Source organism: Alternaria arborescens (assembly GCF_004154835.1).
Source record: "Alternaria arborescens strain FERA 675 chromosome Unknown contig_27, whole genome shotgun sequence".
NCBI classification, from domain to species: Eukaryota; Fungi; Ascomycota; class Dothideomycetes; order Pleosporales; family Pleosporaceae; genus Alternaria; species Alternaria arborescens.
The window spans coordinates 274,925-295,186 of record NW_021167882.1 but is presented as its reverse complement, the minus strand read 5'-3'; the positions used below and the strand labels follow the sequence as shown (position 1 = coordinate 295,186).

Here is a 20,262-nt window from a genome sequence, read left to right as displayed (position 1 = left end):
ATGCCTAGTGGCCCACCACCTTCACCCTCACGCCGCCCGTCTACCCCTCCACGCGCGCTTCCCTACCCAGACACACGACTGCGCGACGCTGCCTGAGCGACATCCAACATGTATACCTCACCCCACGCTCCTGGGCTTGCATCAACCAGTGACTGACCTCCTTGCAGGTTTGAGAAATCCCTCTTCGACCTCATTCGGGGCCTCCGAAACCACAAGGGCAGCGAACGCGAATACATCGCCGAGAGCATAAAAGAATGTCGCAAGGAAATAAGGACCAACGACATGGACCTCAAGGCCACGGCACTCATGAAGCTCACTTATCTCGAGATGTTCGGCCACGACATGTCCTGGGCTAGCTTCAACGTCCTCGAAGTCATGTCAAGCTCCAAGTTCAAGCAGAAGCGCACAGGATACTTGGCTGCAGTACAAAGCTTTCGACGGGATACCGAGGTCCTGGTGCTCGCAGAGAACCAACTCAAAAAGGACATCATGAGTTCGAGTCCACAATATATCGCGCTCCCGCTCGGAGCCATCCCGCACGTCATAAACCCGAGCATGGCCAATTCGGTTCTCTCCGACTTGATACCACGATTGACGCACTCGCACGCAATGGTCCGCAAGAAGACGGTCGTGACACTATACCGGCTGGCTCTTGTGTATCCCGAGACGCTACGACCTGCGTGGCCCAAGATCAAGGAGCGCTTGCTAGATGACAACGAGGATGCGAGCGTCACAGCGGCAATCGTAAACGTCGTCTGCGAGCTGGGATGGAGGAGACCCCAAGACTTCCTACCACTCGCACCAAGATTGTTTGATCTCCTAGTAGAAGGGGGAAATAACTGGATGGCTATCAAGCTCATCAAACTTGTAAGTCTTGAGGTCATTCTAAGAAGGGCTGCAACTAACCAAACTTAGTTCGCCACATTGACTCCGTTGGAACCTCGACTTATCAAGAAACTGCTACCTCCGTTAACCAAGATTATACGGGAGACGTCTGCTATGTCGTTGCTTTATGAATGTATCAGTGGTATCATTCAGGGTGGCATTCTGGAAGCCGTAGAAGGTACCGCAGAAGGCGACGAGGTAGCAAAGCTATGTGTCGGCAAACTACGAGGCATGATGGTAATAGAAGGAGATGCAAACCGTAAGCTAATGTACACTGTTCTCCAACGTTCCGCTTCTCATCAATCTGCAGTAAAATATGTCGCATTACTCGCCTTCGAAAAGATCGTCAAATCACATCCATACTTGGTTTCTCAGCAGCAAGATGTCATCCTCGAATGCATCGACGATCTAGACATCTCGATACGAATGCGTGCTCTGGATTTGGTGGTCGGTATGGTCAATCCAGACAATCTCACAGCCATCGTGGGTCGATTAATGCGACAACTTCGGAATGCACCCATTGCGACAGCGGCAAGTGATCCTAACAATGACCGGGCCAGACTTACTGGCATAACGCCCTACGGTGATGATGATTCTGACGCAGAAGAGACCCTGCCGCAGCACGAACAGAAATCCGACCAACCGCCGCCGCTGCCAGATGATTACCGCATCAGCGTCATCAAGAGAATATTAGACATGTGCTCACGCGACACTTACAGCAACATTAGCGACTTTGAATGGTACATTGACGTCCTTACTCAGCTTGTCAGGGTATCGCCGGCAACAAAAGCATCTTCAGTTATGGAAGAGGAGGAAGAAGTAGAACATTCAGATGACATTGGTGGCGGCATTGGACATGAGTTACAGAATGTTGCTATACGGGTAAAGAGCGTCCGATCGGAAGCTATAGATGCCGCACAGTCGCTCGTGCTTGTTGATCGAAGAGATCAAATGTTCCCAGCATCTGGCAATGGTGGTCAAGGTGTACTGGAATACGCTGGTTGGCTTGTGGGAGAGTACGCCAACTATCTTACTCGCCCAGAGCCGGTTATGACGTCCCTACTACACCCCTCTTCTCTTCAACTATCTTCGAGAACCCTTGCTGTGTACTTACAAGCAATACCTAAGGTCTTCTCTAGCATGGCTGGAAATGATCAGGTGTCATGGACTCCGGAGCGCAAAACATTAATGTCCCTACTCATGGCTCGAATCATCCATTTCCTGGAGCCACTCTCTACACATCCCAGTCTAGAAGTCCAAGAACGAGCGGTTGAGTACCTCGAACTCATGCGTCTCGCTGCAGAAGCTGCATCTGGAACTGCTGCCAGCGCTGATCAGGACACGTTTACCGATCCACCCCTATTACTTACACAAGCTATACCTGCGCTGTTCTCTGGTGCTGAGCTGAACCCGGTCGCTCCTGGTGCTCAACGCAAGGTTCCGTTGCCCGAAGACCTCGATCTCGACACACCAATCAACTCCAATCTCCAGCATCTGCTCTACACAGCCGACACAGAAGGGTTTGAGACAGAGGAAGATGATGTCTATGCAGCCTACTCGGAGCCACCAACAGCATACGCGGAAGCTCCTACAGTTGCTGCACCGGCTGCAGACCGTCTTGATGCCCCGCATAAAGAACCGACATCATACCAGAACGCAACCGAGGATGAGTACCTGGATGCTGACATTATTGCGCGTCGGAAAGCAGAGAAGAAAGAACGCTACAAAGACGATCCATTCTATATCGATCCCGAAGCGGACAAAGGCAGCGGAGCAGTCACACCACTTAGTAGAATTGTCCGGGATGACAATAGAGAGAACAACGAGTTGGACATCGATTCGATCCCGATTATGGAGCTCAACCTCGATAGTAAAGGATCATCTTCTGAACATCTGCCACGTTCTCGGAGTCCGCGCAAGCCGGTGCGAAAGGTCGATATTATGGGCGATGAGACGCTTGGACCTGCAGCTCCAGATGCTTTGAGAGATGATATTGTTCAGCCACAGCCAGGAAAAGCAAAGAAGTCATTGTTGGATGTGGACAGCTCCGGTCTTGCAGCATTAAGCCTTGACGACGATGGTACATCGAATCGCAAGCTTACACAGCTCGATGTTGAGAGGAAGGCCCAAGAGGATGCTGAAATGAAGAAGGCGCTTCAAGAAGTTGAGCGATTACGACTTGAGATGCAGCGAGCAAGTGAGAGGTTACATGTCAAAGAAGAGGTCGCAGTCAAGAAGAAGAAGAGAAAGGTTAGGAAGGTTGCTGTAGAAGGAGACGATCCAGCTGAGACGCCACCACCAGAGGCGGAAGTCGGCGACGAGGAAAAGGCAACGCCTGTCAAGAAAAAGAAGAAGAAGAAGGTCAAGCCTGAAGGACATGATGAAGAAGTAGCTGAAGGCGAAGCCGATGGTGGGGTAGAAGGCAAAGTCAAGAAGAAGAAAAAGAAGAGGCGGACTGTTGTCATGGATGAGGGTGCAGATGCGCCAGAGGAGCAGTAGTTCAAGCACGTTGCAATGTGTCTTGATCCTGAACAGATAAGATTCCAAAACCTCAATACCATGATATCGGCTATTCCAAGCTCTCCCAATACCGCAATGCTGCCTCTATAACGCCGGTTGCCCTATGTAATTGACGCAAGAAAGTGGTCTCTAGACCTGCTACCCCTCCAAGCTCTTCAAAGCTTCTCCCCGCCGTGGTCACCGCTCGTGTGCCTTGTATGTCCAGCCTCCAAATCTTGACATTGCCAACTATAAGTCAAGGCTGAGTTTGTATTCGTCTGTTCGATAAGTGATGAATTACATCACATTACTCGTTCCTTTTAAAAGAAGAGCTTAAGGACCTCGAAAAGAAGACCGCCGACTAGTATGAAAGCAAGAACGACTACAAACATGTTAGTCCTCGGAATTCCGATTGAGGGCCATGGGTACGTACTGATCCAGAACCTGCTGATGGGGCTCTTCTGGGGTGCCCGCTTCTTCACTACAGGCTCTGTTGACACGGGTTGGCCCATCTTCTTCTCTTGCGCCTTGGCGAAACGCATGTTTGCCTGACGTTGTTGTGGTGTTTGCGCCTGTAGGCTACGTTAGTATCCCGCATGTTGTATGCGACCAGGGGGTTTGGTTGTATGCGTTTCGAGAGGGTGCCGTACCATTTTGGTTTGTGTATGCCAGGTGGATATATGAGGCGTTTAAGCGGTTCCGGGAACTGAAGAGCGGGTAGCGAGCGTGTAGTGTCTTGTGCACGGAGAAGAGAGAGAGAGAACGGAATAAGGGTTCAAGTTGTTTGGTGAACGTGTTCCTTTGGAAAGTGCATAGCGTGGACCGTGCACAGCGCTAGGGTACCGGCATTAGCTGGGTACGCGCGCGGAGATAATGAACGGAGGTTTATACCGTTTCTAGTCTGTCGACTTTCTTGAATTGCCATCGCACCGGTGCTTCTACATATCCCCGCTCCACCAACCTTAGCGCAATACCTGGTGTCGCATATTCGCAGGACCATCACACTCGTCTTCTTCGCTCTCTCAACCCTCAGTCTCGCCATCTACTAGGGTTCATTCTAGCAGCGACCGAAGGTGCTTCAGAAGCGGGGATAAAAGCTGTTACCTTTGCGACAAGATGAATCACCTCAGAGCAACACGGACGATATGGGGTAAAAGCGCGACGATACCCAGAAGCATAGGACGAACATCACGAAGAACATATGCAGCCGAAGCACCATCGCCTCATCCACCCAGTTCGCCGCCAAACCCAAACTCGGCTCCTCCGCCAAAAGAGCCATCGCGGGTAGTACGTCATACTCCTAATAACCCGTCAACACCCACTGTTGCTCCTCGAAACTAACGAATCTGTTGCAGGGCGCATACTACGGCACCTTTGGCTCGCCCCTCCTAAAATGCTTCCTCGGCGCCCTCTTCACATACCAATTGTCGTACTACCTTTGGTATAAACTCGAAGCTATCGAAGAGACACACGACACCAAGGCCGAGATACGCGATTTGCAGGAGGAGCTTCGGCAGGCAATAGAAAAACAGCGTCTCATTGCGCAAGAGAAGTGGGGACAGGCTGCCGAAGCTTTTGAGAAGGAGAAGGAGGAGTTTGGGCAGGCGGTTGATGCTGTTACTGAGGAGTTCAAAGAAGGTGTGGATGAGGTTGGCAAGGGTACAAGGGCTGTGAGCAGGGTTGCCCGGGGTGGCTGGTGGCCTTGGTGAGGGGTCGCTGATGGGTGGATACCGATGTGCTGGGTGAGGGGTTTTGAGGGATTTCGAAGTGGCACTTGTACATTATGGTGTGGTTTACACGTATATCAGTTGGACCGACGATACCCCAGCAGTACCTTATGGATATATTTCATCCGCCTTCAGCGACGTCTCATCATTTAATCTGCTTTCCTTTACATGCACATGAGCTACGCCGTCTTCTTGCTGTAACATCACATCAGTCCAATCTCTGCGCAGCTTCCTTTGAAGCTTGTTCTTCGTCATACCCCTATTGCCTCGATCTCCATAACTGCCTGTCTCTCTCTGATATGGGCACTCGGCTTTGAAGGAGGGATGTCGATATCCGGTAGATGACGTCTCAAAGCAGAGCGCTCGGCCATTCGAAAAGCGCCCGGTACATAGCTCTGGGACAGACTCTCTTCCAGCATTCCACGTAACGAGACGCTGACTCGTGTCATCAGCAATCTCATCATGGGTCACAATACGGCACTTGTCCATACGTATAGTCCTTCAACCGAAAAATTCGCCAGAAACAAGCGACTCCCACGGCTTGCCTGTATCCCAGACACGCCTCATAAGCGTACTGACCTTGGGCACCTAACACACAGTAAGCGGGTGAAACCCTTCTTATCATCAGCACACAACTTACATGGTTCAGTCCAAAGCCCTCTACATTCCTCAACCGGTCCAGGATCTTCTCTCTCTGTCCTTCATCATGTGCGTCGCATCCAGCAGCAAACATTGGGAAGATCAAACAAGCTTCTGCTGTACTTCCCCTCCGAATTTTGTACAACAGACCTACAATCTCTCGAACCGCTTGCTGAACTTCGTGATCCATGGCCGGCTTACCTAGAACACGACGATACAAGTGAATCAATCCGGCCCAATGATACAATTCATTTGTCGCATATATCTCGGTTGCGTCCCACGCACCTTCAGATTCGGACGAAGTACTGGAGCGGTGGTTACATCCTTTACGGATGTTGCGATCCAGCACCCCTTCTTCGAGCGCTTGGCGGATCTTGACTGCTTCTTCGACAACCTCGGGGCTAGGACTCCAGCCTTCTCTAACGTTGCCTTCTTCGTCAATGCGCCGGGGTTCACAACGCTTCGCTAGTTCGGAAACACGGGCGAGGGATCCTATGCAACGTATTGTAAAGCCCATCAGACAATCAATTTCGAAGTCTTCGTCTGCTGAGGCGTTTTCACTGGACCAATAGGACGAACCGAGGGGCGTGTCGTTCTTGTTCCCACTCAATGAGCCGAGAACGTCGAGGTATGCGAACCACCGGGAAAGGAAGTATGCCACACGATCATGCCGGCCCATTCCCTTCGGTCCACCGCGCTGGATGATCATTTGGCGTGCCATGGTTAGATGGTTTTGCCAGGATACGGGTACTTCGAATGTACCCGAACATATGATCTCCAGACTTGCCATCATTATGACTGCTGCTAGAGTACTGTCTGATATAGCTTTTGGGTCGTTGTTGAGCGCTTCACGCAGTTTAGGAAACACATCTTGTACCCAGACTGCGATGCGATTTGAAGGCTCTGGATGGTTAAGCATACGTGCGCGGTGTGCCGCACTGTATGCGAGGAGAAGATTCATTATGTTCTCGTCTTGTACAGCCACTGCTGACGTCAGTGGTAATTTTTGGAAATTGCTACGCACTTACTCTCTGGTAGGATTTCGCGAAATGGGTTTCGCTCGCAGTCATGGTTTACAAGGACACGCGCTGTATGGTTGATAAAATGATGGAAGTACAAGAGGTTCATCTGATTCTCCATAAGCAAAGGCGGTAGCGGCTCAAGAGATTTTGAAATCCTGATCGGAACCGGCTTTGCGTAATATCCTCCACTCTCGAAGGCCATATCCTTGCCGTAGGGCTCTGCACTACCATACGGTGTGTCGTCACCAAAGCCCATTGTGTCACTCTGTGGACTGAATATAGCAATAGCCGAAAAGTCGTTATTCCTCGGAGTATCGGTGTCAGGGAGTCCCAGGTCATAGCCGTAGGTCGTGAAAGCAGAATCAGCAATTGGATACTGTCGACCCCGCTCAGCCCCCACGTTGGATGGACCTGGCCTCTTCTTTGGAAGATCATTGATCAGGGACTGGACTGACACACGACGTAAATCGGGCGGTGACTGTGCGGAGTTTTGTGGTGTCAATGATGTCTTCACAACGTTCCCTTCAGAACCGACTGACAATGGTGTCAGAGGCATGACTGGATATGGACTATAAGGTAATGGCGAGCCTGTATCCAAATCTGCAGGAAAATCATACTTCTGGCGTTTGCTAATGGGATCTACTGAACCTGAGAGTGGCGGTGGCATCGCAGTATCATTGGGAGTAAAGCCAATATCACTGGAGTTGGTAGCATCTGAGATAGATGCGTGAAATTGTGCGTGAGTATACGGTGTAGAGGCTAGTATGTCGCTTTGGAAGTAAAGGCCATCGTTTGCAGCGTCATTGCGGTTGGAAGATTGCGGCATATTCCGCGTCAAGTCTGGATCAAAAGCTTGTGTCGACGACCTGGGTGGGGAGATTTGGGACCTTGATCGCGCATGGTGTGGCCGCGTGTATGTCTCGGGGTTGGACGAGAAAACATTATCTTCAAACGTAAAGGTCGACTCATACGGGCTGCCGGACGCTGCGCTCGAAGCATCGGACCCGGTACCCCTTCTGTCTTTCTTTGAGCGGCCTCCCCAATTCAGTCTAATACTGTAATCGCATGTTTCCCCCTGGCGTTCGCAGTTGGTACATCGTGGTTTCTCTTCGCCACTACAAGCAGTTATTAACAGCACATCATGAGGCGTCGAAGCAACACGTCTTACCATTTTACCTTTCGAGCTTTACATGGCCTGTGTTGAGTGAGCACGAATGAGCAAGTTCTAGAGACCTGGGGTACTACCAGCAGCCGTTTCGCGATCTTTTCTTCGGCTCAACACCGGGCTTCTTCGGTCGAGGCATGGCGCTGTCGGTTGACGGATAACACAAAGATATTGCAGACGACGGCTATAACTAATGTCTTTACAGGTGTGTGTGCAGTCAAGACAACGCCATATGAAGCTAACTCGGCAGGCTGAGGATGCCCTTTGGATGATGACGAGCAGCAGTGCACCCGAGTTCCGAATACTGGGATGTTGGGTCGGCTGTACCGCATGTATGCATCTAGCGTGCTCTGACAAGCGACAACATTGCTGATGTGGTGAGGGTATGTATATGATCGCTTATCCTGCGTAGCGAGGTTCAAATGTAGGTTCTCCGTTCCGAGTGGAGAACGAGGTGGAAGTAGGAACGATAAGCCCCCGCACTTTGCAGCGCGCTCCAATCGCAACCTTGAAACCTCAATGCTTCATGCTAAGTGGGGCTGGACGATATCGGCAAGATCGACTCGGAACGAACTTTTCTCATTCCGCTGGGAATCTCATCGTTGGAATGATAAATGATGACTTTAGCTCTTTGGCGCGTTACTGAATTCTGTAATGGATATGTTTTTCGGCCACTGCCTGATGGAAGGCTGGAATATTTGCCCGCCGTCAGCACAGTCATACAGGCACAATCGATCATCTGTATCTTTCGAAGAATGAATAAGAGAAGAAGATAAAAAGCGCACCGTAATTGATTCACGTATCTGAGCAGATACTGCAGCGAACTGCCAATTATCGACATACTAGATAATTCGTGACGCTCTCAAGATGGGCGTTTCGCCTTGTACATGTATATCGTACAGCTTGTAAAAGTGAACAATTTACACTGCTAACGCTCATTGCTAGAGACCGCTCTCAAGGTAGAGGCTTCTGACATGGCTCGAGTGGTAGAATTGGATTGTGTTGAGCTCACACGCGAGTCGACCGAAATGACAGACGGGCTGGCGTACGTGTCAGGTCGTTCGTCTTCGTCCTCGTCGTTCCTGTTCATCATCTCTTCATCTTCATCCTGGATTTTCTGATCTGTGCTTGCAGCTTCGGCTTCGAGGGCAGTCATACGACTGACAAACTCATTTTGCAGTTCCTTGAGCCAAGCAGTAAGAACCTCACCTTCTAACACCCCTGTGTGGGCTTGGATGAGATGTTCTTTGAGGTTTAGGACGAGTTTACGCCGCTTTTCTCTGAGCACAGTCCCGGATGCTTTCTTCCTTTGCAGCATATGTCGCTCGACCTTCTGCGCAACTAAGGTGGCATGCTCCACAATCCCAGGTGGAAGTGGGACGACGCGCGCAAGCGTTAGACCATAATGTACCTCCTGCACAATCCCTTGAGTCGTTTTGTAAAGCATTGTCATGCTGTGTGGATCTTCCATCTGAAAGGGTAAGTGGTTTGGTCTAGGCAGGACAGAAACGATCTCACTTCTACCGCCAAATGCAGGTTCTGGACTCCGACACGATCACCCATGATTATTGCAAGGTCCTTGAAGTGAGTCGCAAACCATACTAGAGCCTATTGACATATTAGCAAGATGCAGAGATAAGATAGGCATACGTACTCGGCTCGAAACAAGGGCTTCCGCGATGGCTAAGGCGATAGCTAAGCCATCTCTAGTGCTGGTACCACGACCCAATTCATCAATCAAGACCCTTTATATTATCAGTACTGTCGATATACGAATGGAGTCTAATCACCCACAAGCTATGCCGGTCAACGTTACGTAGGATGAAAGCGATCTCTTTCATCTCTGCGGCAAATGTAGATACATTGGTTTCGATGTTATCATCCATGCCCAATCTAGCAAACAACTGGTGTAGAATGGGAAACGAGCCGTAATTGGCAGGGACGCTGGATCCGGTTAGCACCTAGAGACATACCATGAAATTCGAAGGGTAGTTACTAAGAGCCGATTTGAGCCATGATAGTCATTAGAGCGACCGATCTTATGTAGGTGCTTTTTCCACTCATATTGCAACCAGTGACTATCTGAAACCTTGTCTGTTGCGTCGCGTAAACATCGTTTGGGACGAATTTACTCTGCATGATCTTCTCCTTGATCGGGTGTCGTCCCGCTTCGATAGCTAGCGTATCAGTAAGTCGTGGCTGAGCTGAGGACATGTTAGCACAGTGTGCATTAGGCACTATAGACTTGAGTTTGCTTACTATATTTGTTTACTGTAACCAAATGCGCGAATGCCGTAACCTACTACCCATGAGCTTTGTCGACACCATAGATTGCTCAATCATATATACCATATCTAGCATCGCTACTGCTTCGCAGATCTTGAACATGATGGACATATGACTACGGACCTTGTCGATAAGAGCCTCAACTGCTTCATCGCCTAGTTAATATCAGTAACCATACTGCGTGGTGTTCGTAGCTTTAGCTGTACTCATGAGAATGACTTCTTGGTGCGAAACAGCAATCTTGGCGCCGTTAGTAGAACCCATATCAACTATACATAACCACGTGCTTTCTGGTTACGCTTCATGAGCTCTAGTGTCTGGCACTCGATACTCTTCTTGCGACGAATCACGTTGGTGAATACTGGAGGTAGTACTTTGCCTTCCAACTCGGACGTTGCAATTTTCATGTAGAACTGGCGCGCTGTGTCATATTTGAGGTCGAGTCGAATATCGTGCTCCTCTTCTTGAAGTCAGCGAGTGTGTTTGCCGTAAGAACAGACTGTGTTTTACGACTGAGTTCATTTGAGTGTTGATACGCATCTTCTGTGGCTTCCTTATAAGTAGTACGCGCAACGTCAAGTAGACCATTGACTCCTGATTTTACGGCATATGTGCGCTGATTCCTCAGTTCGAGAGGCTGCCTTGCGTACGTGGTGTCTTCGTTGATGACGTGATCGATCAACTCTTGTACAGGCGCGACGTTCTCTGGTGCACAAATCTCGCGAATGTTATTCAACATTACAGACTTAGTTCCAGTAAGGGCTTCGAAGACAGGCCGTACGGAGTTTATGAACTGCTTGAGCATGATGATGTGATTGATAGACTGCTCCGTTGTCTGAAGAGTTGGCTTGCTTGGTGTGATGATTAGCGCGGTCAGTATGCGGTCAGCATCGAGGAAATTTTTCAGCGCTGCCTGTGTTGCAAAGAATAGCTCTTCCTTTTTGGTCAGATCGTCCACTGCAGCATATCGCGTGTTGAGTACTTCTGGATCAGTAAGTGGTTGTAAAATATTGCTCCGGAGGAGCCGTGCGCCCATGGGTGTCGACGTTTCGTTAAGAAGGCCAAACAGACAATCTTTTGACTTCGGATCACGGAGATTCTGGACCAGTTCGAGCGAGTAGATAGTGGACACATCGATCATCATCGATCCTTCTGACGGCTCATATCTCATCCGGAGCGATTGAATGGAGAAGACCATACCCATACCCAGATCAATGTACTTAAGCGCCTTTGAAATTAGCCATAGTATGCGCAAATGGGTGGGAAGGACACTCACTGCTGCCATGCAGCACACTGCATAGTAGTTGCCAGTGACGGAGACCTTGATAGCTTCGACATCCTCTTTAAAAGCTAGAGATTGAATGTACTCGTATCCAGTCGACTCAGCCCAATAGCGTCGATCAAGTAGAGTCAACTTGCTGCCGATATTCTCAAGATTCTCTTCAATGATAGAGAAGAGCTTCGACCTAGGACTCGCTGCAGTAGAGACGATCAGAATCTCGGAAGGGCCGTAGACCTTCAGTTTATGGACAGTTCGGACGAAAGTCTGGCTGTCGCAGATTTGACAGAGTACTGCTTCTGCTGTGTCAAGGTTCACGAAGGCCAGACCAACGGTAGGTGAAATCCCCCGAGACTCGGCAATAGCACAGACAACATTCTGAGCCTCGACTCTAGCGATAGTAGAGGCACCGGTTCTTGGTCGTGCAGTCGAGGGCCTACCTGTGTTTCTGCGGGTACCTGGACGGGACGTAGTGATGGTTATATAGTCACCATATCCGTACGACGTAGACGCAGAGGTGCTCTGTGAGGTCGAGGACCTTGGTCGGTGGAACATGATTGTTAGTGCTGTGAGATTAGCTGTTGAGCATTTGCGTGAATCATGAGCTTCAGTGACTGAAAGGTGTCGCTGCTAGAGCTGAGACGAAAGGCGGAAGAAGAGAAGGCAAGCGCGTCGCCCACAGGGAAACAGCTTAGCGCGCTGCCCCACTACTACTAGCGCGTCCATTATCGATAACACCTAGAAATTATTTTCCCAATCCCATAGCAGTGAGGGCGTCCAAGCAGAAGACAGCTTCAACGCTTTGCCTATTAACTCCGGTTTCGTACTGCAAAGTATTTGAAAGATGGCGACCCAGTACCCACCTCCGTCAAAACGTCAGAAACGGGAGCAAGCCGAGATTGCACGCCAACAACAAGACATTGACACTACGATACCCGATGGCACTGTACGAGTGCGCTTCGTCGACCAAGCCACAGGCGAGAGTGGCAGTATCCCAGTGCTCACTGTACCGTTATCGCAAGCGTCGACGAAGAATCTTGAGCTCTTGCTCAACAACCTGAAGGACCAAGCCGATGATCAGATACCGTATCGCTTCTTCCCCGATGGCGCGACGGAGGCGCTTGCCGACAAGGACGATTTATACAACGCATTGGTCAAGCCTGGCAAAGCGTCAGCGGAAAACGAGATAGTACTTCAATATGCGCCGCAAGCAGTCTTTCGAGTCAAAGCTGTTTCACGTTGCTCGGCAGCAGTTTCGGGCCACGGTGACAACATTCTAACAGTCAACTTCTCGCCAATTAGCTCGAGCAGAATGGCGAGTGGTAGTGGAGACAAGACGGTGCGGGTATGGGACTGTGACACAGGAACACCAGTGCACACGATGAAGGGGCACACAAGATGGGTTCTAGCAGTTAGCTACTCGCCCGACGGCTCTCTGCTTGCTTCCGGTGGCTACGACAACGAGGTGCGGATATGGGATCCAAACACCGGAAAGCAGATCGGACCTGCTCTCAAAGGTCATACCAGCTTCATCACGTCACTCTCCTGGGAGCCCTACCACCTACAAGAGGCTGGCCGGCCACGAGTTGCGTCTTCGTCAAAAGACGGCACAGTAAGAGTGTGGGATGCGGTAGGCGGCCGAATCGACTATGCTCTATCTGGTCACAAGGGCAGTGTGACATGCGTTAAGTGGGGTGGTACTGGACGGATATACACCTCGTCTCACGACAAGACCATCAAGGTCTGGGATGCTGCGAAGGGCACGCTTGTCGATACCCTATCAGGACACGCGCATTGGGTCAATCATCTTGCACTTTCAACAGACTTTGTCTTGCGTACATCGTATCACGACCATACACGCAAGGCACCTTCCAGCCCTGAGGAGAAGCTCGCCAAAGCCAAGGCGCGCTTTGAGAAAGCTGCTACCATCAACGGAGAAATAGTGGAACGCTTAGCGACTGCTTCAGAGGACTGTACAATCATATTGTGGACGCCTCTGACCAGCAAGAAGCCAGTTACAAGAATGACAGGTCACCAAAAGCAGATCAACCAGGTCACCTTCTCACCAGACGGTGCACTCCTAGCGTCAGCGGCATGGGACAACCACGTAAAACTATGGTCAGCACGAGACGGAAAATTCCTCAACACGCTCAGGGCACACGTCGGCCCAGTATACATGACCTGCTTCTCTGCGGACAGCCGACTGTTAGCAAGCTGCAGTAAGGACACGACGCTGAAGGTGTGGGACATGAGGACTGGCAAACTAAAGGAGGATCTGCCTGGGCACAAGGATCAGGTGTTCGCGTTGGATTGGAGTCCAGATGGTGAAAGGGTTGGGAGTGGTGGTGCCGACAAGCAAGTGCGGATATGGAGCAATTGATTGGGACCCGATCAAAGTAGGATGGTAGAAGCTGGAATGATACCCCCTGGTGCGAGTACAATTGAGTTTTTGCCCGGAAGTAAGCGTGAGCTTCAATATCTGCAATTCCTGGAACTAGAACTTGGTACATGCCTTTGAGAACACTACAAGTTGGAAGTGAGGCTGAAGCGGTGGCTAATGTGGTGGCTGACGTGGCGTGAGTGGGTCGCTCGGTGAACTGCCTGCTGCCTCGATCGCCCGGATATCGGCATCCCCGCAATTATCATGCCAAGCCGTCAAAAGCTGCCTTTCGCAGTGGCCTGACACACGCACAACTGCGGGCACACACGACGTCATCGCAGGAAAGCATTCGATCATGCACGGGGCCTGCTATTCATCACGGATCTTCGGCCTTGCAGCTGTAAATGATTCGCGTGCAGCGTGCCAAGTGGAGCTTCAAGGACAGGTTATGCGACCTTCCCTTGCTTGTACCTACGTCAATCGTGAATAGAACATAACATTCCCTGTCTTTGCGCTTTTCCTGTTTCCTCCCAATGCGACAGGTTTCAAGAAGCTTCCCAAGACTTACGATTTCTCACGGCTAATGAATTCACGACTGTACCCCGCCGCCAACCACTAATTGCACAGGTCAGCCCCTCGCTACGAACGACCTTGACCAGCACCGACGCAAGCCACTACTCACTGCTCCATCATGTCCGGCGTCGAGGACGTGGACGCCCAGCGTAGAAACTACCGACGGCCGCACAATGCGCATAATCCAATACCCACAGTCCAAAAATACCGCGAAGAGAAGCAGCGTAGAGAAGACGCATACGGCCATGCAGATGGCGCGAGTGACGAACCAAGTACACGAGATCGGCTAGGGGACGCCGTCAACGTCTTCAGGCATGGTAAAGACGTAGAGTTGGATAACGACGGCAATGGACCATATCCAGTCAGAAACAAGAACATCGAGCTAGACGAGCCGATTGCAGACGATCACGCCGGAAAGAACACGCCCGAGAAGAAGGACCAGAATCTAGCGAAAGACCAGGACAGCGAAGATGGATTGCAGGACACAACAGAGGACGGCATGTCCTCGTCAGACCCTAAGCAGGCCCGGAAGGATATGAAGAAGTTCAAAGCCGATGGTGCAGATCGCGAAGTCACGGATCCCATTACCCATCTACCTATTCAAATCCACGACTACACAGACCGAGAGCTGAAGAGCACTGCAAAGAATCCACCGCCTGTAGGGTCAGATCCACGCACGATGACTGGCAAAGACGCCATCAACAAGAGCGACGAGCATCTCAATGATGAGTGGCAAGAATCACAGGATTCACATATTGGTATGCAGGCATTGTTCCCGCCTCCGTCCTTCGATAGGACACGAAGCGAGATCACAACCGTCTATATGCAGGCTGTAACTGTTGGTGTGGGAGCAGCTGCAATCAGCTTGATGTTGGTGAACACACTGTTCTGGCCTACGCGCCACGCGACCGGCTGGGGAAGACAGTTGTGGAAGGCCACTGAACTCAGCACTATGGCAGTCGTCTCTGCGGCCATCATACTCTTCATGCGACAGTGGTCAGAGAACAAGATCAAAAATGTGTGGGATGCTGAGGTCTGGCAGGCGGAAAGACAAAGAGGTCAGAAACTGGCCAAGACTCAAACTGCTGAAAGTACGCAGTGGTTGAACTCGTTGTTTGCGTCCATATGGCCATTGATCAATCCGGATCTGTTTACCAGCATCTCAGATACACTCGAGGTACAGAATCCACAGCACACTCAATATACAAGCTAACCTTTGCAGGATGTCATGCAAGCCTCTCTCCCCAGTATGGTCCGTATGGTTGCTGTCGAAGACCTTGGTCAAGGTAGCGAGGCCCTTCGCATCCTTGGTGTCCGATGGCTTCCTACAGGCGGGGCTGCCAGATCTGTAGGCTCCGATGGAAACTTGAAGTCTCCTGACCAAGAGAAGGGCGACCGGACTGTCGAGGATAGCGATGATAACGGCCAAGGCCAAGATGACCAATCACAACAGGACACAATGGAGGCTGAAGATGGAGATTTCGTAAATGTGGAACTTGCCTTCGCATACAGACCATCCACAGGAAAGGGTATCAAGTCACGCGCCAAACATGCTCATTTATTGTTGGCATTTTACATGCCAGGCAATATCAAGATACGTAAGTTTTGCGTTCCCAGATGGCACTCATTTGCTTACACATTTTAGCTGTCTGGGTCGATCTCGCTGGTGTAGTTGGCGTTATGCGCTTCCGTCTGCAGCTCTGTCCTGATCCTCCGTTCTTTTCAGTTTGTACCATGGCCTTCATGGGCCAGCCCAAAGTGACGCTATCGTGTGTACCACTCATCAAGAAAGGACCAAATCTCATGGACGTGCCTCTAATCTCAAGCTTCGTGCAATCATCCATGGATGCAGCACTAGCCGAGTACGTCGCACCCAAATCTCTTACCTTGGACCTCAAAGATATGTTGATGGGCGACGACTTCAAGAAGGACACAGTCGCACAGGGTGTTATTATGGTGCGTATCAAATACGCATTCGACTTCAAAGAGGGCGATACCAAGATCGGTCCTTTTGGTGGTTCTGCAGACCCTTATGTGAGCGTGGGATGGGCCAAGTTCGGAAAGCCGCTTTGGTCGACGCGTGTTCTCCAGCAAAACATGAATCCCCACTGGGACGAACACTGCTTTGTCTGTGTCACCTTTGACCAGTTGAACGTAGATGAGAAGCTAAGGCTGCAGTTGTGGGATTCCGACCGTTCCACTGCTGACGACGACCTGGGACGTATAGAGGTGGACCTCAAAGAGTTGATGAGGAGTGATGAGACAAATGGAAAAATGCACGACCGAGAAGATGGTTTCAGAGCACTCAAGAGCGGAAATGACATGCCTGGAAAACTAAGCTGGAGCTTGGGTTATTTCTCGAAAACCAGAATCACCGATGACCAGCTTGCTATGCAAGACGAAGACCCCGATGTTGAGAACATAGACCAGTTGAAAAAGAAGATGTACAAGGAGGCAGAGGACAAACTTCGGGAGGCGAGCGAGGATCACCGAAACGAAGTGGAACAGCAAAAGTCTGAAGAGTTCAAGAACCGCCAAGATCAACTCATCATCGCGTCCCCACCTTCTGAAGACTATCCGTCAGGTATCCTCAGCATCCAGATCCACCAGATTACTGGCTTGGAATTGGAAACGCTGAACAAACAGAAAGACTCTGCGAACGCAGAGGCAACAGATGAAGAAGAGGAAGGTGACAGCTTACCCTCTGCATATTGCACCATCATTCTCAATCACAAGAAAATCTTCAAAACGCGCACCAAGCCGAAGAACTCGAAGCCATTCTTCAACGCTGGCTGCGAGCGCTTCATTCGAGATGTTCGCAATACCGAAGTACACATTGCCGTTCGTGATGCTCGTATACACGAAGACGACGCCTTGCTCGGTATTGTCTACCTGCCTCTGGAAAGAGTATTTCACAAGCGCAGCCAGATCAACCACATGTTTCCCCTTGCTGGAGGTGTAGGATATGGCCGCATAAGAATCTCCATGGTCTTCCGAAGTGTGCAGGTACAACTACCAAGAAATATGCTGGGCTGGGACTACGGAACTGTGGATATCAAACCCTCTGTAAAGGCTATTGACGTGCCGGAGGACCTAAAGCCCCTTCGACTTAAAGTCCGCACGCCATTGGAACGCGCAAAGCTTCACTCGCGAGGACGGCATGGTAAGGTCCACTCAGAAGAGGGACAGACTATCTGGACTCCGAGGAAGGATAGATGCATTCGCCTCCCTGTGCGGGCACGCTACTGTGCGCCTCTTGTCTTCGAGTTTAGACAGGATGCTACTTTCAGAGACCACACCCCAGGCTTTGGCATCCTATGGCTCAAGGATATTCCCGATAACGAGGAACAGACAGTACGCGTCACTATCTGGAAAGGTGACCTGGAGCGCGCAGAGAATAACGTGCTTGATTCGTATGGTGAGAAGCTGGGCGAGATCGAAGTAACATTGACGTTTTGGTCTGGCTTATCAGGATACCACGAGAAACTTGCAAAGGGCGACAAGCACATTACCAATGTCATGGAGGTTCTTGATGTTACCAATGATCAGGAGTGGTCCGATTGGGATGATTCAGATGGCGATAAGCCTGGAATCAACGACAACAAGGACACCGAAAGTGACAGCTCATCTTCGGACAGTTCGGATTCGGAAGACGACGGTGAGGACGACAGTGGTAGTAAGAAATTCATCCCAGACTTTCTCCAAGACGGTGGCAAAAGAATCGACTCGAAGCTGAGCATGGAGGGCAAGAGTGGTCCTATCAGCAAGATGAAAGATTACAAGGAGAATATGCACCAGCTACATCGTAAGAACAGGGGCATGATGCAGTGGAAGGGTCCACGAACATTGGCCTGGATGAAGCATGTCGGTGACCGTGGAAAGAAGAAAGTGGGAAACATGTTCCATCACCACGAGAGGAGTGGAGGGGGTGTTGAGACAGAGGCTTGAGATCATGTTCTTATCACATAGCGTGCGCGTCCGGCGTTAACTCATACAGTCTTATGTACACTAATAGTATTCATTTGTAATGAAGGACTAGGTTGGCTTACTCTCAACCCAGTCACAAATCTCCGCAAAGTCACTTGCCCATACAACACCCCACTCGTCAGCGTCTTTATAGTCCTTTAATCGCAGACATGATATACCTAACCTTGTCAATGCTTCTGCAAGTTTTGCCTGTGAACTTCCCATGGGGCTGTCTCGAATGCAAATACCCAGATCAGCTGCCAGTAAGCACTCGATATCTGTCCAGCTATCGCCCACATACACCTTTTGGCCCTTCAGCTCCTGCAACCGCTCCATTCTCTCGAGTTTGTCTCCGCTAGACATGACGAGGCTTTCACAATTGGGGGCAGCTGGGACGATTGCGCCCGTAGATGGGTCTCCAGACTCTATGTTTTCAAGTTCGTTGGAGAAGATAGATTTGCTAGGTAGATCAATCGTACCCGAGGCACTAAGGCAGGACTGAATGAAGTGGCGCGACCAATTGACACTGAGAAGCGTCAAACCATCGTCCACGCGGTCATGGCGAATATGCCTGGAGAATCCAAGGAAACCACTCCGTACTTCTACCGCACGTGAGTCGATAGCCTGTTTTGCCCCAGCTTCTATAGCTTCCTTCGTCAAGCCAGCGAAGATACCGGATGAAGATACGCGGTGGAGACTACGTTGTTCTACGGGTTTCATCTGGGCAAGAAGGTGCTTCTCCCCCGATACTGTGGTTGGTAGCTTGCCGTCTGGCGCGACTTGGGATAGTGTAGCTGTGTAATCGTCCATGTAAGCTTTCGAGACGTCGTTCCAGCGGTCCTGGGTGGAGAAACCAGGATTTGCGGCGGCGGATATGTTGACGAGGGCATCTAGTGTGTCTTTTTTGGTGATGGTGCCGTCCCAGTCGAGGATCCAGTGTATTGGCGAGGCTTTGTTAGCTGGGAATTTGATGGAGGTGGACATGGTGGTGTATGGTGAGACAGTTGAGGGGATTGCAATTCGCGATGGACGGGCTGTAGCAAGCACGGATAGGGTGCGGCCGAGTGTATGTTGAGACATGCGACGAAAGATGTTTGTTAGCAGGACTGATGTCTGAGATGGTTGCTGTTGGCCTAGAGCATTTCTAGGTGTGGCTGCGAGCGACACCACCTGGGCAGTTCCGTCTTCGGCAGCCCCCACCGCTGCAAGCCTCCAGGGGCGCGATAAACTAACAGAGCGGGGACGTAAGACACTGTATGGTAGCTGTGCACACGACTTTTCGTGTGTGGTATCACGGAAAGTCGCACAAGGTCATGGCAGTACATGACGAATACAGGCTATCGGAGCCGACCTTATGGTGGTGCTGTCGGAGTTTGCGATGCTGTGATTGCTCGAGCAGGCGGGAAAATGGCGCAACGCGTCAAGACACAAAGAAGAGGTAACTTTTACCGGCAACGACGCGCCATGTCTATCACGTCGGTGCAACCTCATCACCAAACTTTGATTCCTCCCTGTTTGCGCATTCTCGCGATTCTTTCCCATCGCCGCTCGCAGCAGACCAGCGCACCATGTTCCTCCGGCGGCCATGAGCCAATGGCAGCGGCGCTATATGCATAACCCGCCCGCAACCGAGGCGCTCGTTGGTCGCATTCCTCTAAAGGCATCTTGAGGCGATAACACCAGTTGCTCTTACGAAGGCTGTCTCCTAAGTACAGTTGGAGGCGATACACGGCACAACCCTCAACCAAGGCTCAAAATAAGAAGCCCGCCGCGTCTGCTCTTGTCTCTTGCATCCTCAACTCACACTCCTGAGCAACCACGATAGTCTTCCCCACTACCCC

General features: G+C 50.7%; 9 protein-coding genes across 9 annotated transcripts; 4 read left to right on the top strand and 5 right to left on the bottom strand.

Annotated features, from left to right (window-relative positions):
* Window positions 1-282: 282 nt before the first annotated feature.
* On the top strand, window positions 283-3,384 carry AA0111_g9523 (AP-3 complex subunit delta; the record flags this gene model as incomplete). The annotated part of the gene is made up of 3 exons (XM_028656091.1): window positions 283-867; window positions 916-1,144; window positions 1,196-3,384. The coding sequence occupies 3 exons, from the start codon at window positions 283-285 to the stop codon at window positions 3,382-3,384; spliced, it is 3,003 nt and encodes a 1,000-aa protein (XP_028502935.1).
* A 320-nt stretch (window positions 3,385-3,704) lies between these two features.
* On the bottom strand, window positions 3,705-4,037 carry AA0111_g9522 (hypothetical protein; the record flags this gene model as incomplete). Its single annotated transcript, XM_028656090.1, has 3 exons — window positions 3,705-3,766; window positions 3,818-3,956; window positions 4,035-4,037. The coding sequence occupies 3 exons, from the start codon at window positions 4,035-4,037 to the stop codon at window positions 3,705-3,707; spliced, it is 204 nt and encodes a 67-aa protein (XP_028503006.1).
* Window positions 4,038-4,500: 463 nt separating this feature from the next.
* On the top strand, window positions 4,501-5,093 carry AA0111_g9521 (hypothetical protein; the record flags this gene model as incomplete). The annotated part of the gene is made up of 2 exons (XM_028656089.1): window positions 4,501-4,671; window positions 4,740-5,093. The coding sequence occupies 2 exons, from the start codon at window positions 4,501-4,503 to the stop codon at window positions 5,091-5,093; spliced, it is 525 nt and encodes a 174-aa protein (XP_028503007.1).
* Window positions 5,094-5,612: 519 nt separating this feature from the next.
* Window positions 5,613-7,598, bottom strand: AA0111_g9520 (hypothetical protein; the record flags this gene model as incomplete). The annotated part of the gene is made up of 3 exons (XM_028656088.1): window positions 5,613-5,699; window positions 5,752-6,734; window positions 6,779-7,598. The coding sequence occupies 3 exons, from the start codon at window positions 7,596-7,598 to the stop codon at window positions 5,613-5,615; spliced, it is 1,890 nt and encodes a 629-aa protein (XP_028502989.1).
* A 1,267-nt stretch (window positions 7,599-8,865) lies between these two features.
* Window positions 8,866-10,487, bottom strand: AA0111_g9519 (hypothetical protein; the record flags this gene model as incomplete). Its single annotated transcript, XM_028656086.1, has 7 exons — window positions 8,866-9,408; window positions 9,462-9,545; window positions 9,592-9,682; window positions 9,732-9,881; window positions 9,934-10,141; window positions 10,241-10,378; window positions 10,430-10,487. 7 exons carry the CDS (start codon window positions 10,485-10,487, stop codon window positions 8,866-8,868), a joined length of 1,272 nt encoding a protein of 423 aa, XP_028502906.1.
* A 139-nt stretch (window positions 10,488-10,626) lies between these two features.
* AA0111_g9518 (hypothetical protein) lies at window positions 10,627-12,057 on the bottom strand (the record flags this gene model as incomplete). Its single annotated transcript, XM_028656085.1, has 1 exon — window positions 10,627-12,057. One exon carries the CDS (start codon window positions 12,055-12,057, stop codon window positions 10,627-10,629), a length of 1,431 nt encoding a protein of 476 aa, XP_028502907.1.
* Window positions 12,058-12,346: 289 nt separating this feature from the next.
* Window positions 12,347-13,882, top strand: AA0111_g9517 (Ribosome assembly protein 4; the record flags this gene model as incomplete). The annotated part of the gene is made up of 1 exon (XM_028656084.1): window positions 12,347-13,882. One exon carries the CDS (start codon window positions 12,347-12,349, stop codon window positions 13,880-13,882), a length of 1,536 nt encoding a protein of 511 aa, XP_028502878.1.
* A 691-nt stretch (window positions 13,883-14,573) lies between these two features.
* AA0111_g9516 (Meiotically up-regulated 190 protein) lies at window positions 14,574-18,403 on the top strand (the record flags this gene model as incomplete). Its single annotated transcript, XM_028656083.1, has 3 exons — window positions 14,574-15,632; window positions 15,678-16,053; window positions 16,101-18,403. 3 exons carry the CDS (start codon window positions 14,574-14,576, stop codon window positions 18,401-18,403), a joined length of 3,738 nt encoding a protein of 1,245 aa, XP_028502879.1.
* An 87-nt stretch (window positions 18,404-18,490) lies between these two features.
* AA0111_g9515 (hypothetical protein) lies at window positions 18,491-19,405 on the bottom strand (the record flags this gene model as incomplete). Its single annotated transcript, XM_028656082.1, has 1 exon — window positions 18,491-19,405. The coding sequence occupies one exon, from the start codon at window positions 19,403-19,405 to the stop codon at window positions 18,491-18,493; it is 915 nt and encodes a 304-aa protein (XP_028502904.1).
* Window positions 19,406-20,262: the final 857 nt, after the last annotated feature.